Raw genomic sequence first — 20442 nt, 5'->3', positions numbered from 1 at the left:
TAGATTGTCCTAAGTGCTACTTCAAAACAAGTCTTTATTAGTGTTGTACAAACTAAATGCTCACTGATACATATAAACAAATGTTGATTCTGTGGAAGCTTCATTCTTCCCTAATTTTGTCCCTGCTGTTCCTTATTTTATGTAACTAGCCCATGGTCTTGTAGTATGGAATTGAGGCTAATTTTCAGAGATGGATGGAAGAGTGGGTTGCTTTTTCCTAGAGAAAGCAGGCAAAATAATTCTCTTCTTTTGTCCTACAGGTGAAACCGGATGGGTCCTTTTTATTTGGCAGCAAACTAGAAAGGAAACTAGTGGGAAATATCTTAAAGGAAAGAGGGAAAGGAGAGATTCATGGAGATAAAGATATTGGATCCAAACAAAATGAGCCAATCCGAATTAAAATCTTTGAAGGAGGGTAAGAAAACATAACTACAAATGTAAAATGTTCAGTTTATAAGTCAAAGTAAATGGTCATGGACGTCTGTATGGGAAAAATAGTGTGGTTAGAATGGGAACTTTAAGGAAATTTCTTTTCTATCACACTCGTGAAGTCTGGCTGGGTAATACATAATGAGTTCATGTCTTCCCTTTCGGGACTTGATTTTAATGAAAATAGCACTGGTGTGTGTGGCCCAGGCCTCTGCCTTAAGTTTCCACACCTTTCATTTCATATGAAATTGACTAAATTAGCTGGCTTTTGATGTCAATTAAGTTTGTTCATTCTTTGGTATATTTTATGGACATCTGTGTTATTAGTGGACATATTTTTATCCTGGGCTTACAAAAATGAAATCATGAAAACTCATGTGTGATCCTAGGAACTAGTTAATTTGTTTTCTTTTTTCTGTTGAACTGCGCACTTTCATATTTCCTCATTCCATCAACATCCTCATTCTGTTCCAGGATCCAAGTCAGTGTACCATAGTGAGTTTAGTTGTCATGTCTCCTCTGGTCTATGAAAGTTTCGCTGTATATAAGAATGTATTTATTTATTTATTTTGGTACCAGGGATCAACTTGGGACCTTGCACTTGCAAGGCGAGTGGCGGAACCACTGAGCTAAATCCCTGGCTATAAGAATTTATTTTTAAATGTGAAGTTCTGAGCCATTGAAAAGCGAGTAATAAGTTCAATTATTTTGTTATCTGTACCAGTAAGAAAAATTACACATATGTGTAATGTCTGGTTTTAGGGTTTCATAGAACTATCTGTTCAACCCAGTCCCATGGAAGGAAAGCCCAGACCTATCTGTACTTGTTTACTTCTCTTTTTGTGGTACTGGGGTTTGAACCCGGGACCTTTCCATTGAGCTACATCCTATCCTCCCACCTTTTTTTTTGAGACAGGATCTCACCAAGTTCCATAGATTGGGCTCAAAATTGCAATCCTCCTTCAGCCTCCCAGAATATTAGGATTACAGTTGTGCAACAGCAGACATAATCCAGCCTTAAATCTTCAATTAAAAAAGAGGATAGCGCATCAACCATGTTTTTGAGATTTACATGAGCATGAGTTTATTCTAATTATATTTGAAGGACAATATGATGCTATTTGTTTGACCAGAAAATGTCGAGTATTTAGAGAGATAAAATACTGTACCAATTTCTCCTGTAGTTTTACCAGTTTGGAGAGGATTATTTGGATGTCTTGTGCTTTCACCCCTAAAACCACAGTTGAATGAAATCATAAAGCTTGTCTCAGTATTTTTAGACATCCCTCATCTTCTAACACAAACCAGAGAAATACAGATTTTATCTTTCCTCAGAAACTGAGCGGTCCCTGTGACTGAATCAACACTCTTACATTCATCAGCCTCTTCATAGCAGTGCACTTGGGCCTGTAGATTAGCGAGCCCTTCACGGTTACTGTATGCTTTGGGGACCCCATCTCCACTAACGAAGGACAGAGGTGAAAAGCGTATGTGAACATTTTATTGCTGTGTTTTGATGATCCAAAAAGATTATACCAGTATTTCATTTCCTCCTCCTTTCCTGGCCCCATGTTATGGGCTATGTCCCAGTCACTTATTGTGTGAACCAGTTTCTAGCTGGTGGTGACCGGGCATTCATTCCAAATGCATGTTACCACCTCGTATTTTGTAGGTTGCAAAATGGTAAATTCTGATGAAATTTTAAGTGCATATGTTCCTTATGTTAGCTAATTGATAGGTTTAATAATTTAGTTAGACATGTTTTCTCATTATGTTTTTCAAAACGCATCAAATATTCTATCAAGTAGATTCTTGGGCCTACAGAATTTATAATATGGTAAAGATTTTATTTGTACAGATTTTTCTAATATAGAGTATTGGTTATACAGAATTTTATTGTATTTCATTCTAAAAGCAAGTTAATCAGCTAAGATATTGAAAAGAAATTACATTATTTGAATATAAACTGTGTTTCTCATCATCTAGTAAGCTTGAAGCATCATTTTCTAAAGAAAATTAGAGTTGAGCAAAACTGTTTCACTGTATATTCCTTAAGCAGTTTCTTCTGGTTAGGGCCAGAGAGTAGTGAAACTGAAAAGTGAAAGGGACTTCACATCTCTAGGTTTGTTCTGCTTTATTACAAATGCCAATATGAAATAAACTTTAAACTAATTATGGAGAATAAGTTGATGTGGAAATTTCTTGTAAAAGGGGAAAAATACAAAGGATCAAAAGACATGCACAAATGATTATTTGTATTTTTCACTCTTACTAACTCTTACCTTGATTGGTACTGACCAAAAAGTAGAAAATACTAAGATTAAATAATATCCTGAACAAAGTTAGTACTTAAATATATGTGGATGAAGTGTCACTCTTAAAAATCTTTCAACAGATTAGACAATTAAAGTTGAATGTGTTTTTATTAGCTAGGACAAAATAGGGACATTTGCAGTCCTAATAGATTGTAAAAAGCTATAAATATAATTCTTTTACACAAATCCACGTGAATAAAGCATTCTGCATGTCAGGAAATAAAGACCTTGTGAAAAGAAAATCTTGCCATAATGATTTTAGATCCATAATTCTAGCCTAGGTAGGATTTAAGAGCTAATGATATTCACTGAATTATTTAGTAGAATCCTACTATATTCTGTGATACATCATATGTCATTGTATCCTAAACAAAATAAGATGGTAGAGCATTGGGTAGGTTCCTTTCCTTGATTATCAAAGGAAATATCTGAGACTTTGTTCATCTATCCATTCGATTAAACTGCATGACCTCAGATACCCTTTCAAACCTCTCTATGAAATCCTTCTGGAAATGAATGCAAATTTCATCAAAAATAGTATCTCTAGTTTTCATTATGCAGCAGTACCTTCAAGAAATGGTTGAAATTTAGACTCCACATTAGCACAAATCCATGGTCTCTGGGAAGAGCAGATCAAATCTGCAGACAACAGCTGGTGAGCCGGGCTCAGTCTGTGTAAAGTAGAAATTTCTGAGGCGCTCTCATGCCAGGATTGTAAAAATAAAGAAGCCTGCAATGAAGAATTCTATTATCAGTTATACTTATTTTAGCAAATGTAGAGAGGTGTGTGCACATGCACATTTTAAAGAAGAAATGCATGATAATTCTAGTATATTGGTATGCTTTTTGTCTGTCCCTTGAGTAGAAGCAATACTAGAATCCCAAAGTAGTGAGGCACAGGTTGCCGCTCTTTGTGGCTTACATAAGCCTGTTAGAACATCTTTACCCTAAGTCTATAAATCTATACTGAATAGCAGAGCCAACTGCATTTTGAGTTGCATGTAGAATTACTTTTGGCTTAGAGTGCAAATCATTATTGAGTTCTTGTGCAGGCATTTATTGCATAAATTTCTCAAGCTTCATTGAAATAAAGTTGAATAATTGTTTGCAAAAGACCCTCATAAAAACTTGCCCCTCAAATGATTAGATTTTGGGTTGATATATAACATGCTAAGAGTATTTGAAAACACAATGAATGGATTCTCCCTTTTGTAAACAGGTATAAATCAAATGAGGATTATGTATATGTCAGAGGACGTGGACGTGGAAAATATATTTGTGAAGAATGTGGGATTCGCTGTAAGAAGCCAAGCATGCTCAAAAAACACATTCGCACTCACACTGATGTTCGACCTTACGTATGCAAGTTGTGTAACTTTGCCTTCAAAACGAAAGGTACGAGTCTGATTTTTTTTTTTGAGGGGAAAACTACTTTTCTTATGACTGTTGAGCGTTCTGAATACTATTTTGTAACATCAACAATCAGGTGGTTTTGTTTGTGAAAATATGACTGTATGAAGTGTACTTTCTCCCTTGTGTCCGTGATCAAAGGGTGAACAGAGACTGTGAGGCTCCTTTTATGACTAATTAAGAGCTATAGACTCAGGGCCAGGCCAGTTGTCTCCAAAGGAAGTGGCTAAGAATTGCCTGGCTAGCTATTACTTCATGTTGGAAATCTTATGCTGTCTGGATAGTAGTTGTACCAGTGCTGAAATTCTGCAGGGACACAATACATGCAGTGGCAATAGAAAAGCAAAACAGCAACTTGGAAGGAAACATGTGCCCACGGTCAGTTTCAAGATTATAAATAATGTAGAGATCCACAGACTCCCAGGTGGGGCCCTCCATCCACAGTTGCATTAATTATGCATAGAAACTTGATAGCTTCTGTTCTATGTATGTATCAGCATACAGACAATTTCTTACTCTAGGCCACAACTGTTAATCTCATAGAACTAGGATTTTTGCCTTGAAATGGTAGTCCATCATTAGAAAAAAATCCTGTTTTTAGCAGGTAGATTTATATAAAAATAATTTACTAGAGAAAGTTGCTTCAGTTATGTCTATCATTGTATAAAATCATGAAAATGTTCATAAATCCAGTGTTCTCAAAATACAGACAATCATAAATTAGAGATTGACTTTTGTATACAGAGATATATTTTACATTAGAGCTAATGGATGCTATAGACACCCTTTCAACAACTTCCCATCATTTCCAATGTCTTAACTTTAAATTTGCACATCAAGTAATCTGCTCCAATACACACATTTGTTTCCTATAAAATATTATTTGGTCTAGAAATGCATGCCTATTTTCTCTTGTAGCCCCAAATTCTAGATTGTATTGGTTTGACAGAGTGTAGATGTGTAGCCTTTCCACATATCTGTTTCTTTTGTATTAAAAAAAGTACTTACATAACAGATGTGCCTTGTTTGGAGCCAAAAAAGGGGAGAGGGAATATTCATTTGCACTTCAAAAGAAAAAACCCATAAGGTCCTTTAAATACCATCCACCTTTGTGTCATGAAGCCTTTTATATAGAACTTTCCTGAGAGATTCTCAAGAGATAAGAAAATAAAGACTTTGATTTTAGTACACAGTGCGAGCTCACTGGTCATTACAAAGGACATCTTCGCATGTGAATTTGCTGCCAGAATACTGTATGAAAACCAGATGAGGCGATGAGACGTTTCCAGATATGAAAAGCAAAACTAAACTAAATCTGGCTTTGAACCATTATCCTGGAGTTCTAGCAGGAACAATTTAGGCTTAGTCATTAATGGAGTTTCTTTGTCACTCTTTAGAGAGGGCACAAATATCTGGGAATCTTGGAATGAGCAAAACATGCTGGGAAACTCCACTGCTTCTTACCTCTAGCTTAAAAATCTGTTTTCCAAGCCCACATCATGTCCAAACACAGATGTGTGCCCTTGCAGACCGATGCCTTCTTGCTTGTCTTTTCTTTTTTTCTTTTGGTCCCAGGGACCAAACTTGGGACCTTGCCCTTGGGCGGCAGGCGCCAGAACCGCTGAGCTAAATCCCCGGCCCCCTTCTTGCTTGTGGTGCTTGTGCCACTCCCTGTTGTTCTCTTCCTTTCTCCCTGTCCTCATCAGCTACTTCAGAAGCTCATGATGTCAGCTCAGTAAAGCCAGGGTTTGCCTACCTTGAACAAAACTGCTTCCTTGGAATGGATGGAGATAAAAATACAGGAAAAGAATACTAATACATACTCAAATCTAAATGTAGTCATCCTTTGGCATCTGTTGCTTCTAGGATACCCCTAGACACCAAAATCCAAGCATGCTCAAGTCCCTTATATAAAATTTGCTGCATTTGACTAAAGTTTAGGTAGGTACATCCTCTTGTGTACTTTTTAATCATGTCTAGATTAATTATAACACCTAGTACAATTTAGATGCTTTGTAAATTGTTGCTCTGTTTTATTGTTTAGAGAATAATGCCAAGAAAAAAATCTCTCTACATTCAGTATAGACATGATTTTGTCATTTAAATATTTTTGATGTTCAGGTGGTGAATCCTGCAGCTGTGGAACCCATGGAGACAGAGACTGACTATAAATTCTCTTCCCATACTTAGCATTCACACCTGTAAACATATGTGGTGTAATTGCACCCTGCCAGATTAGATGATTTCCATTAATTTATAGATTTAAGAATTGTATATCTATAACATTTTTGAATTCCTTAAAAATTAATAGGTATAATTTTTGATAAATAAGAGCAATGAGGACCTGAAAATACTTCTATGTTTAGAGTTATCACAGTAGCTTATAAAATTCACAAGTACATAAGCAGTAAGTAAATGAGTAATGTAAGTGAAATAATAAACAACAGTATGTATATGAATGACTTACCAGAAGATACCCAGGGACCAATGCAGTTGGAAGGAGCTATAAAGAGTCTTTACAGCCACTTTGGTGAAAATGGCTGCATTATTATCTTATTATCTGTGACCTTTTTTAGTGCTGTAGCAATGTATCAGCAAATGCTTTATTTTATTTTATTTTATTTTTATTTTTTTGGCACTGGGGATCGAACTTGGGACCTTGCACTTTCGAGGCAGGTGCTGGAACCACTGAGCTAAATCCCCAGCCCAAATGCTTTATTTTTAAGAGCAGGATTCCTGAGATCTAAATGGAAACTCAACTGGCTGAGATAGTTTGTCCCCTCTGTAAGGATATTTAGTGTACTAGTGATATAAGAAACCACAATTCTAGGCTGGGATACTGGGTCAACGGTGATTGGCTCAATGCTTTCAAAATTTCTCATATTCCATATAGTAATTAAATAAATCTGGAGATATAGATATGTATGTATACACATATACGTATGTAGATACATATACAATTGTATACATCGTTATTATTATAACATATTTGACATGAAAACTTTCCTTTTTCTTAGAATGATAAAAGTCTCAAGATTGGCCGGGGATTTAGCTCAGTGGTTTCACCGCCTGCTGCGCAAGTGCAAGAACCTGAGTTCGATCCCCGGTACCAAAAAAAAAAAAAAAGTCTCAAGATAAATGGGAGTATTGTTGCTCCAGAATTTTAGAAATTACAGTCAGAAAGTTTGCTAAGATAGATCAGACACATAGATGCTGAATAATGGAAATAGTACTCCCTAACAGCTAAATATTTTTATGGATCTTTGAATTCAGTGGCAAAGTTGACTCTCATATTGGTTTGTATATTTTTTTCTTCTGACCAATGAGGATCCTTAGAGTTTACGTCTGATCAGTACCAAGGCCTGGGCTCCATTGGGTGTGTTGAGAATGTTTCATTCTGAAATTTCTCCCAGTTGTGTGAGAGCCAGCTTGCGTTGCCTTGTCTGTGTGAAGTTCTGAGAGGCTGACCCTTTTGATAAATATTACATCCCTTCTTGGGCAGAAATGCTGGAGTCTCCAGTTTTAAGACTCTTGCAAAGATGTGGCTGTAGAATTCCACACATCTTTGACATACAGAATACCTGAGATTGGGCTGGGTATTTAGCTCAGTGGTTCTGCCGCCTGCCTCGCAAGCTCAAGGTCTGGAGTTTGATCCCTGGTACCAAAAAAAACCCCCCAAAATAGAATACCCGAGATTGGGCCAAAGCTCTCAGGGACTGATATCTCCAGAAATCAGATCATCCTTCAGACTGAAGCAAAAGCTCATAGATGAAGCATACCTGTGTTACCCAGATTAGTTCATTTCACGTTGTACTTTGGAACATCTGTTACATTTTGATAACCACCTCCCCCTGGCGGTGTTTTCTAGGAAACTTAACGAAACATATGAAATCTAAAGCACACATGAAAAAATGCCTGGAGTTGGGAGTCTCAATGACATCAGTGGATGACACAGAAACCGAGGAAGCAGGTAAATTGTAACTTACTTCTTCACTGTGCTTACGGGAGCTTTGTGGCCAGGTGGTAGAATAAGTTTGGATAGTTTTAGAGAACCGATTACATTTCAATGTATTATATTTATATGGATTATTATATTATTTATTATTATTATATTACTATAATAATATAGAAAACAAATCAGATCCGTTGAATTGCCTGAGAAATAAAAGCATTTCAGTTGTGACTCTGGGGAAAAAGGACTTAAACTTCTACCAAGAACATGAAGGATATATAGTTGCACTTGATTTTGTGATAGTAATTTAAATGTTATGAAAATGGTGAGGAATTTGAAAAGCATTTTCAGGTGTTATTATTCCAGTTAAGAGGAAATACAGTAGAAAAGCATATGTCTGAACCTGGAGGTACAGGTGGTTGTTTTTCTTTTCCCTCTGGTAGCCGTGGCATCAGCATTGTCCACACTCATTCATAAAGGGTTTTCTCTGAGTGGTGTGGTATCTCGAGATAGAAAGTCTTACCAGGGAGTCCCTATTGTAGGCTGAGGATGAAACCAAGTAGACACACAAGGAGATCAGAACCAATGCAAGGTTGAGTAGGCGTGCGAGTAGTAGGAATTGAGAGGCAAACTATTTTCAGGGCCCAGAGGGTTAAGAAAAGCTTTTGAGAAGCAACAGAGCCTCAGTAAGCTCCTAACCCTGACTTTTGTATGTTGATCTCTGGAATCTGTGTTTGATCATTTCAGAAAATATGGAAGATTTGCACAAGACGGCTGAAAAGCATAGCATGTCCAGCATTTCAACTGATCACCAGTTCTCAGATGCTGAGGAATCAGATGGTGAGGATGGAGATGATAATGATGATGATGATGAAGATGACGATGACTTTGATGACCAGGGAGATATGACTCCAAAAACAAGATCAAGAAGCACCAGTCCTCAGCCTCCTAGATTCTCCTCCTTGCCTGTGAATGTTGGCACTGTGCCCCATGGAGTTCCCTCAGACAGCTCCCTGGGACATTCTTCCTTGATCAGCTACTTGGTTACTTTGCCAAGCATTCAGGTCACTCAGCTCATGACATCCAGTGACTCGTGTGAAGATACCCAGATGACAGAATATCAGAGGCTTTTCCAGAGCAAAAGTACAGACTCGGAACCAGACAAAGACAGGTTAGACATACCGAGTGGCATGGATGAGGAGGGGATGCTATCTTCAGAGCCAAGCTCTTCCCCGAGGGACTTCTCCCCCTCAAGCCACCATTCCTCACCAGGATATGATTCATCACCCTGTCGAGATAATTCACCAAAGAGGTATCTGATACCCAAAAGAGATTTGTCACCCAGAGGACATTTATCACCTAGGAGAGAGCTGTCACCCATGAGACATCTGTCACCAAGAAAGGAAGCTGCACTGAGGAGAGAGATGTCCCAAAGAGATATTTCTCCAAGAAGGCACTTGTCCCCAAGGAGGCCGTTGTCTCCTGGGAAGGACATCACTGCGAGAAGAGACCTGTCTCCTAGAAGAGAGAGAAGATACATGACCACCCTAAGAGCGCCATCTCCCAGAAGGGCTTTATGTCCCAACCCGCCATTATCCATGGGGCAGTATTTGCAAGCAGAGCCAATTGTACTGGGGGCTCCTGTGAGTATAACTTCTTTCTCTTTCTGATATGTCAGTTGAGGCACATTGGAGCCTGCCAGTGACATGCTGGCGGCATTCATTATAACGTGGGTATCTCTCACAGGGAGGTGCTGCTGTCAGTGTGGCTGTGGCATTGCTCCAGTCGTGTTATTGCACCAGGGCAGGAGTGCATACCCATTTGTACCGGGTGAGGCTTCTGAAGTCTCTCAAAGCTGAACGAATTATAGACATGAGCTGAGACGTTTATGTGAACCAAAAAAGGTGAAGTCTGTGGAATGGCAGGACTGCATGGACACTGTTCCGTACTTTTTTTTAATGCACTCACGGCTTTGCCCAGAGTGAATGGACATGTGAAATTGTTCAGGGCCCAGCGAGCAGAGAGTAGCACACTCAATCTGTTTAGAAATCAGAGTCTTGCTTTTTCTGTGGTCACCATGACTGAGCGCACTTGCTGAGGGAGGGCGCGGTCCCCAGAGACTGGGAGGTCAGGAAAGCAGAGGGAGAGCGTGCAGAGGTTCCCGCGCCTGCCTGCCTTCATCATTCCCCATTCCCGGAGATAACAGCGGTAGCCCACGTGGTTTACATTTAAGCGGGAAAATTTTAGCACGAATCCGTAGAAAAAGCCCCGCTTCGGCCGCACTCCATGGCACAGCATTGGCATAGCTTCCCTTTTTTTTTTTTTTTTTTTTTTTTTGGTACCGGGTCCTTGAGTTTATGAGGCAGGCAGTGCAACTACTGAGCTAAATCCCCGGCCCTGGCATAGCATTCTAAAGAGCGAATGAGGGGGCACTTAGCACAGACAGAGGCAAGGTGCCTTTGGAATGTGCGTTAAATGTGCTTTCAGGGTTGGTCGCTGCTCCTTGCTGTGCCATCTTCGCTCTGGCTCTGGGTCCTGGGTACAAGCACTGTCCTTCCCTAGCAGTGGATGCATAGCCAGCTCCTCGCTCCCGTCTTATCCCTGCCACTGGTCCGATCCCTCTCATCACTTTCTCCTGCCCGAGTCCTAAGCTCCTGTGGTCACTTTGAAATTTCAGGAAAGCTTCCTGCATTCCGATTCCTTCCCCAACACCCTCTTTTCATAAGCCTGGTACCAACTTCCCCTTGATCTTAGGAATCCTGCAAAGACATGCGCTGCAATTCACATGTAAATTATTTGCCAAGCTAGTGAATAAGCAAGCTAACAAAGGACATGCGTTTTTGCAGGTTTTTGCGTAGTAGAAAAGAGGGATCTCCTGCGGTGAATACTGCTGCAGCACGGATAGAGAGCCAGAAATCCCTCGCATTTCGCGTTTCGGGAGGGCAGGTCAGGTGCTTCCTCTGATGGACACAACCATGCAGAAGAGTGTGTTAGAGCAGCCTCAGCCTGCCATCAATGCTGTCCTGGGCCAGCGCTGGCCAGGTGGATCGCCCATGGCCTGTGTGCGAGGGTGAAGCGTATTCAGCCAACTGCAATCAAAGAAAGCAAGTCCTCAGTGGAAAGATGTTGTTAGAAAAAACTAGCAATCTACAGTCAACTTGGGCAAGGGAGTTAAAGGCATAGACGAAAGGGATGTATCTAATTATTGGATATGTGATTAGAAAGTTGGTGGAAAAAAGTGGTTTTATTAGTTGCTGAGTTTGCAGTAGTTTTTAGGATTTCTTTGTTTCATGGTATTTTTTAAAATGCCACTTCATCGGTACAGTGTGGTATAAAATACCAGCTCACCTATAGAGAGTGATATAAAATGCCACCTCCCCTGTTGAATAGCTCGCGTTGTTAAACTTTACCACTGACAAAGCCTTTGGACTACAACCCCATTTAATTCTCTTTTAAATATTAATTTATTAGTACATTTTAGATATACCTAATGATCACATTCATCATAGGGAATTTGTACCTGTACATGATAAATCTTGATTTTTCTTTTTTCCAATTCCTTCCCCTCCCTTCAGCCCCTCTTCCCCTCATTTACAAAAGCGTTGTTTTCATCTTTTTCCTTCTATGCTTTTTTTTCTTTTCCCTTCCCTCCTTTCCCTCTTCCCCCTCCCATGTTCCCTTTCTCATTTGACCATTTTCTTCCTGTTTCCCAATATCTTTTATACATTATCGTCCTTATTTACCCTTTCAGTTTCCCACACCAGAGAAACAATGTGATATTTAAACATGTGTATCCAATTTATTTCACTCAAGAATATTCAAGGTACATCCATTCACCTCGAAATGTCTCAAGTTTATCCTTCTTTATAGCATATCCTTCTTTATACTCCACTGTATACAGAAATTGTAGCTTGCTGCTGTTTTCATTATGAGGAAACAGACCTGGAAATCTTCCATCAAACAAGGACAGCAATCCGAAGTACTTTCCGTTTTATGCTTTCTTAGACCCTTCTGAGGGCTCATGGAGCCCACTGTGACATACTATTCCTCTGGCTTAGTCTGGACTCACAGCCACAGCGAGCAGGTTTAGAGAAGTCCCCAGGCCCCTCCCACACTGCCATTTCTGCCCTAAAATCCCCTGGTTAGTTTAATTGTAAGGCAGATAAGTAGAATTAAAAGGGAAGATTCTTTTCTTCATTCAGAGAATATTTTTGAGGATCTACACATAGCTCAAGGGTGAAGATGAAATAATGTTATGATTTCTGGTTTCTAGCCTTAGTTTTATTTTTAAAACCAGTATGCCTGTATTTTGTTTGCCATCTTCAAAGTTGTGGAAGATAAGTAGCAAAAAGAGAAAGAAAGAGAGACAAGTCTTTTATCAGTGTGTAGAGTAAACACTGTACCCAGCAAGACCCTCGCTGTTCAGTCTCTCTCTCACCATGTCTGTGATCTTGGGAGAGTCGCCTCCCTTCTGGGCACCATCTGTAGGTCTGTCTGGGGCAGCTGCAGGGCTGGGTTGCCCAGACTTCTGTCCTTGGAAGAACGTGGCTCTTAGCTGTAAGGAATGCAGTGGGCTGACAGCCTCCTGCTCTTCGCACCTTCAGTACAGGACCTCTTTCAAACCAAGGCCACTTCGTCCTTCAGTCCCAAGCCAGTATTGGACCACAGACCAGTCGCTACCTTTCCCTCTCTGCCTTTGCAGACAGGACTTTCTGCTCCCCCAGGAAGCACTTGCCCCCCTACCTCCTTCTCAGGCTTCCAGAGGACCTTATAGCCACCTTATGGAGTGGGGAAATATATCTGGTACATGGGATCCTTCTCTGTATGAAGATGTATGCAGTATGTGCATATAGTATATGTGCTTATATACACATATGCATATAGGCTTAGCATAACCTACAGTTGAATTCAGCATTCATTTTTCCATAGCAAGGCTTTTCTTGCTAAGATTTAAGTAAGATTAGAGTTTTTCCACCACAGTATGATAAGATTCAAATTATAAAGCAATAGGATTGGCTAGTGGAATAAAAACAAAAGTAGAAAAAACTTATTTTGCGTCCATTCTGGAGGGTAAGACGGGAGGAAGCAGGATGTCTGGGCATGACTGATAGCCTGAGGAGTGGCAGAAGTAGCTACCAGGTGGAAATTCTACTTCTACACTTCTCTGGTGGCCATCATTTCACTTCTGGTCGGTGAAGATCTGAATTTGAAAACTTTGTTAACTAGATTTTACTGTATTTACAACATACTGTATTAAATGTGTTTGAGTTTTAGAGAAAATTTCTTCACTCTTTTCGTCAGCCTGGCGTCAGGGATCTTAAGTCACTACCTCATGCCTTCTGCTAACCCTTTCCTGTGGTCCCCCCATAGACCCACTTTCTGATGGGGTGTTTGCCATGGATATCATAAAATTGCAGCCAAAAGTAGAATGGAAAAATAACCAAGCCACCTTTTATTTTCAATTTTAAATCTGTGATTACTGTGATTAAAGGAAATTTTACTTCATTAGCCTCAAAGATTATTATTGTAGGTGTTAGAGTTCTTCCACCTTAACTGGTGTTTGATGAAGGAAACATACAACAGAGGTTGTGTGTGTGTGCAGCGTTTTTCTTAAAAAATGATTCTTACGCTATAAAATTCCCACCTTTTCTATCTTCTGAGGTCCCGGTGATTACAGGGTTGGTGATTATACTGTTTCACCTGCACTTCTAGAATAAATCATTTGTTTCTAGCTTGAGTAAGATGTAGCCCAGAGCAGGGTAAATGCCAAGTATGTCACAGAGAAGCAGCGATAATGCATAATTTATAGCTTCTGAGCCTGTCTCGCAATCTGAATAGAGCTGGATGTGACCTTATGATACAGAGCATACCTTAAGTTTTAGAACTGAAGCATTTTTGAAATGAATTAGAACATTTTCTTTCCTTTCCCCTGGATCACTGCTATACTTCACTGGTTTGTATCTGTCTTACATTCTTAAAATAAGAAAACCATGCTGTCCCTTTAAAGTGACAGTCCATTAATAGAATGAATCACGGTAACTAAAATCCAATAATCTCCTTAAAACCTGATAGTTGGACAATCTGAGTTGTCTTTTGCTGCAGAAACAAATATAGAAAATCATTTGTTCATTTTCAGGGTGGAGATCATGAAATCTGGAACCTGGCTCCAGTTTAAAGTATCTTTAATTCATTAATTCCCAAGAAAATATTTAAATGAAAATAATAATGTCATCTGAAGAATTGGGGTACAGTTATCTTTGGTTATGTAGTTGAATATAAATTGTTAGCTGTTCAAAATATTTAATGCCAACAACTACTCGGATAGTTTCCTTTCAAAATCTATCACTGAATGGCCTCGATTTGTGATTTGATAAAGAAGTTGGTCTTCAGCATTAAATATCACTTTCTTGAGCAGGAACCTACTCCTTTAGACCATACTGAGATCCAGTCTGTGGGTCCCACCACTATCTTGCCATCCTTTCTGTGGAATACTTTTTTGTCAAATTTTTCAGGGTTTTTAACTCCAACTGTACCCATCAACCATTTAGAAAAATCTTTAAGGTATAATAGATAATGTGAAATAGGAAGAAAAGTGGCAAAGGGGAAGGGGAAGTGGGAGGGGTGGGGGAAAGGAAAGAAGGGAATGGAATTAATATGAGAAAATGAAAAAATGGAAACGAAGTCTTTGTAAATAGGAAAGGGTGGAGGGGTTGAAGGGAGGGCGGGGGAATGGGGAAAAATAAGAACTAAGATACATCCTGTAAAGGTGTAGATTTCCAATAATGAATGTCATTATATTGTATACCTAAAATGTACCAATAAAATTAATTAAAAAAAAGAAAAATCCTTAAAATCAGCACAGTGTATAAATAGATGATAATCTTTTTATTTCTTTTTAAAATTTAAAACTATCATGAGTGTTTATTAGTTAGTGGGTTCTTTTTTTTTTCTTGGTAAACCCTTTCTGGTGATTATTCATTATTTCTTTTCACTATCTCTTATGAGGAAAACAACTGAAACATATTTCTATACTACATGGAAAATACACTAAATGCTTTATCACCTTGTTGCTTAAAAATCAAAGTAACTTTTCCTAGACCATCACCTTCATTCAAGGATTGGAGGCGCCAACTGAGGAATTGTGTTTGTTTTGAAAAGGAAAAGTGGATGAAGGATTCAGTAGTGAATCCTGCCTAGGTTGAGTTGAGTGAGTGGGTATGTGAAGTAGCTTCACCTAGGAGTGGACAGTGGTAGGTTCTGAACTGTGTGCTCTTTGTTTTCCTTTGCAGAATTTAAGAAGAGGATTACCTCAGGTTCCTTATTTCAGTCTCTATGGAGACCAAGAAGGTGCTTATGGACATCAAGGCTCCAGCCTTTTCCCTGAGGGTCCTAACGACCACGTCTTCAGTCATCTTCCACTCCACTCTCAGCAACAAGTGCGAGCTCCTATCCCTATGGTGCCAGTTGGTGGGATCCAAATGGTTCACTCTGTGCCGCCGGCCCTTTCCGGCTTACATCCTCCACCCACATCACCGCTGCCAGTGGAGGGCTCTATGGAGAAGAAAGCGGCGCCCAGGGAGTCCTTCGGGAAGGATCCCTATGCTCTTCCTAGGCAGTATGAGAAATGGGCGCCTCACATCCTGCAGTCATCTGGTCTACCGGGCACTCCCTCCTCACCTCGGCTGTTGATGAAACAGAGCACTTCCGAAGACAGCCTCAATGCAACAGAGAGGGAACAGGAGGAGAATATACAGACTTGTACAAAAGCCATTGCCTCTCTTCGGATTGCCACAGAAGAGGCGGCTCTGCTCGGGGCTGATCAGCCAGCACGGGGGCAGGAGCCCTCCCAGAAACCCTTGGAAAGTGCACATGTTAGCATTAGACACTTTAGTGGGCCTGAGTCAGCTCAGCCCTGTACCTCAGCTGCCCACCCTGACTTGCATGATGGTGAAAAGGACAATTTTGGTACAACACAGACTGCATTAACTCACTCCACATTTTACAGCAAGAGTCGCGTGGACGAGAAACAGTCAGACTTTCACAGCAGCAAGGAATTATCCTTAAGCACAGAGGAAAGCAATGAACCTTCATCAGAAAAGAGTCAGCTACATTGATCTGAGATGCATGGACACTTTCATTTCCACACGTCCCCCTTTTTTGTTTTTGTTTTTCTAGAAATAGAGGTAATCAAGTTTATAGCATGCCTGTCCTAAGTTACAGTAGTTTGCTATTATATATACTTTTGTTATCTCAAAAGAATTAGGTAAATTAACACGTCATCATGAGCCTGACCAAAACAAAAATTTGAAATTAACCTATTGGGTCTGGTACTTTTTAAATTGTACAGATGTTTGTGCCTTTTCTTTACTTTGCTTATATTCTTATAAGCATTTTTTAGCAGTAATCTGTACATATTTTAGAATTTGTGTATCTGCTTTGTAATAAATGTAATTTCTTTCCTTTTTTGGACACTTGGATCTAAATGATGTAAAGCAAAACAGCATCATATATATGTGAGGTTGCACTAAAACATATTTTTATATGATAAAAACTGAACAGCTTTTATGTACAGCTCTGATTCTGTAATACTAATATTTATTTACTTTGTTTCATAAATTGTACATTTTTTCTTAATGTTGTGGATTGCTTTTCTATGTGAAGCATGGGATTTACTGTTGCATAACTAGAACAAAAATGTACATTGTAAACAAGATATTTAAATTAGAGTATCTTATTCTGCACTTATGCATTAGTTACAAAAGATAAAGGATGTATCAGTCAGTTCTTAACTCCTGTAAATTTTTTGTCTCTTGTTTGCTGGATTGACTATAACTTAAGAGCTGATTGTGATTTTAAACTGATAGTACCGTAAAGCATTAAAGTAAACAATGTGCTATTGTGAGTTTTTTCAAAGCTTTATAAATCAGTTATAAATAATATTAAAAGTATTTGGTCTTATGTGAACATGTTGATCTATATACTCATCTAAAAATATGGGAAAACATTCCACCCCATGTAAATATGTACAAGTGCATCACTGGTACAATTTTATGTAACTCAGTTGGATGCTAGGTTGCCACAGACTTATGCTAGGGTGTCTTTCAAAATTACAGTGACAAAGAACTTGGGACTGTAGTGCTTGGTTATCGGCTGGCCCGGTGGCTTGGCAGGCAGTGCTGTGCGCTGTCCATAGAGGAGACCCGGGTGTAGAAATCTCCTTAGGTCTTGAAGCACAGGACAGTGAGTGGAGCTAAGGCTACATGGAGGGGTCACGCTTGGACTCTGAGGGTTGGGTGTGGAAGTGGAGGAGAGGGCTGGAGACCTGCCCCTCAGCTGTTCCTGGAAGCCTGTCCACAAGGTAACAGGGTTAACATCAGCATTAGGGGAAGTCACTTTACCCTTTTGTCTAGGGGGAGAGTGTCATGCTCCTAGCTATCTCAGGGGGAATGGAGAAGAGGAGCTTTCAAGGAAAAAGAACTCATGGGAGGAGGTCTTTTATATACACCATTCAGAATGGCTTTGGCTTAGTATGGAGGATGGGAAGAGTTTTGGTAGGTCCAGAAGAGCAGAGGGAGGGGACACAGCAACGTGTGCACATGCACGCACGTGTGTGCACACACAACTGGGTTATCTTTGTGCTATATAGTGGATTATAATTCTGTGAAACCAAGTTTGTATATTGAATTACATTAAGGAGTGTTCTTTACAAAGAGAAATAAATGTACAATGACATGCTTGAGGTGTCTAGTTCTTATGTGTTGGTTTATATTTCAGCTTCCCAGTTTTTTCCTAAAGGAATTTTGATACACCAGCACGTCTGTGCTTCTAACTGCTAGGCTGTGTCTGCCCTGAGCCATGCTGAGTGTGAACACTTTAACAAGAGAGAAGATGTTCATTGGTCCCCAGAGGTCATCTGATCAGAGCAGAGCGTGCCCTAGAAATGGATTCGTCCCAGCCTAAGCCTGAGCATGGACAGCATGCGTTGTACCTGGAAAAAGTCATGAATAAAACACATTTTCTTGTGTCTTCTGCCTTTCTGTCAGTATGCAGACAGCTGAAATCCCACTGGGGAAACTTCTTTTTTAGTTTTGCTGAGATACCTGAAGTAAAAAACCAATTGAAAACACCATGAAATATCCACAAATCGTAGTTCTTCTATTAAAAACAATAGAACATTTAAGTAATGAAAGCAGAAGAACATAGATGGTCAAAATCTCTCAGTATTTTCATTATAGAAATCTCAAATTGGTGGATTTACAATTTGTCTATTTTTAAGCCAGACTGTCTTTTTAAACTTTTACAAAGATGAATTAAACGTCAACACAACCAGCCAGCCTAGTACCTGTCTCTTAACAAGGAGAGTCCCTGAAACATGTTGATTAAATGTGGGTGATATTTGTGTCTTATTCTTCATTGATGTGTGTATTTTTGTCTGTACATGTGTGTGATCCCTCTTTGCTTCTTTTTCTACCTAATTCATCACTCATGTATTCACCTACTCTATAAAGAGTTTTTGAGAGCCAACTATTGGCTAATAGGATGACAAGCACTTAAAATGAGTAAGAATGTGCCTGGCATTGAGCTCCAGTATACTGGAGAGACAGATGTGAGAAAATGTGTGTAATATGATGTTAGTGCTAAAATATTTGCACATTTGGCTTATTTTATAATTATAAAGGAGAAAGTCATCCTTAGGATGGGAAGAGGGAGACTTCATTAAAGATGAAAACAACCTTGAAGCAATGTATTGACTAAATTATTAAACATACTTTTTCAACACCTACATGGGGCACTGTTTTGTATATTGTGTGTACAGTGCTACAGAAAACAAAGTCTTTGCCTTCATGGAGTTGATATTCTAGTAGAGAGGGCATTTTTTAAAAAAAGTTAGAAGAAGAAGCAGGAAAGTGCGTGTTAGTTAACCCAAGAGTATGAAGCAGTAAATGATGAAAAGCAAGATGGCGCTGCCTCCATGGCTATATGATGGGGTGATACATGTTAAACTACAAGCCACAGCAGAGTCCAGTTTCCATATTCAGCCCAACAACTTGGCTCTGTAATCAATGAGAAGGCAAGATGAAAGTAAGAAAATGGCCTTGCTATGGTGTTGTATTATTGTGAGAAGAAAAAATCCATTCTGACCACACATGATGATCAAATAAGTTCAGAGGAGAGAAAATGGAAACAGAGACTGTCAGGTAAAAGTGCCGAAGACCAAGGCCAGACCAGGCCACAACAAGCCTTTATTAGGGGAATAGATCTGCCGGGCTGTCTCTGAACAAAGGAGAGACAAAAGCAACATGGCCGGGGCAGGGAGAGTCTTTTATAGAGACAGGGATGTGGTTCATAGGGGCTGAGGTGGGGTTGAGTAAGCTAGTGATCAGGGAGTGGAGGAGCCGGTGACATTACTAGGTGGTAGGAGGTGAGCGAGTATTAGGTTACTCTCTAGGTGGGACCAGGGCCATGCTGGGAAGAAGGGTTTGTTCTTTGGTGGGGGCAACCATCTTGGCATGACGTCACACAGGGGAGGGGTCAAGGCACCATAGGAAGAGGGCGGCTACTATACATAATGGCTGCTGAGGTAGTGGAAGACCTATCAGAGACCAGTTAGAAGAATTGCAAAGTGACAACATTTCCATGGAAATAAAAGGCAGTGACAGAAACAATGGATGAGAGGAACCCTGGGAAACAAGGGAGAGTTTTACTGAATGAAGAGGAATTGATCCTAGCTAGCCTGACTTGGTGTTGGGGATGAAAGGGATTGTGAGTTTTAACTTTGGAATGAGAGTGGTGTCATTAACCCACAAGAGGGTTTGTGCAAGGTACACGCAAAGAAATGAGCTCCTCTTAGGCAATCAGAATGAGAAATCCAACCTCAGACAAGAAAGGCTGGAGAGGTGTTTGTCAGTTCTTAACACACGGTTGTGCTGAGAATGCTGAACTGAACTTCCCAAAACGTGGAAGAGGAAAACAGCACATCCAAAGGTGGGGAAGGGCCATGGGAGGCAGCAAAATGTGCTTGAGATAACAGCACATCCTGTGTGCTGCACAAACATGATACATCATTTTGTGATACTTTGCAAAGCAATGACAGTAAGTTTTTTTCTCAGCTAACTGCTAGAAAGCCAAACCCAAAGAACATCTCTGTGTATGTGCGTGTGTGCATACGTGTGTATGCTTAACAGCAAGTTTATTACTAAGCAATTTGATATTATTAAACTAATTTGTCATTTATAAATATTCCAAAGCCTCAGGTATAGAGAGGTCAGATGTAGTTTTCAAGGAGAAATAGGGGATTTGCTGGAGAACTAAGGTTAAAAAGACACCTCCCAACTC

General features: G+C 39.7%; 1 protein-coding gene across 11 annotated transcripts in view; it reads left to right on the top strand.

Annotated features, from left to right (window-relative positions):
* Positions 1-17838, top strand: part of Hivep2 (HIVEP zinc finger 2) — a 182523-nt gene extending 164685 nt beyond the window's left edge. For all 11 annotated transcript variants that reach the window (XM_021259324.2, XM_004846048.4, XM_087190053.1 and 8 more), the window contains 5 exons: positions 261-415; positions 3964-4139; positions 8023-8124; positions 8854-9749; positions 15396-17838. In XM_021259324.2, coding sequence (XP_021114983.1) covers positions 261-415; positions 3964-4139; positions 8023-8124; positions 8854-9749; positions 15396-16220 — 2154 coding nt within the window. In that variant the 3' untranslated portion in view covers positions 16221-17838. The remainder of the gene's footprint in view (positions 1-260; positions 416-3963; positions 4140-8022; positions 8125-8853; positions 9750-15395) is intronic.
* The last annotated feature ends 2604 nt before the right edge of the window (positions 17839-20442 follow it).

Source organism: Heterocephalus glaber, unplaced genomic scaffold, assembly GCF_053883595.1.
Source record: "Heterocephalus glaber isolate CG9 unplaced genomic scaffold, H.glaber_assembly_v1.0 deba00001550, whole genome shotgun sequence".
NCBI classification, from domain to species: domain Eukaryota; kingdom Metazoa; phylum Chordata; class Mammalia; order Rodentia; family Bathyergidae; genus Heterocephalus; species Heterocephalus glaber.
This window is presented reverse-complemented; position numbering and strand designations above follow the sequence as displayed.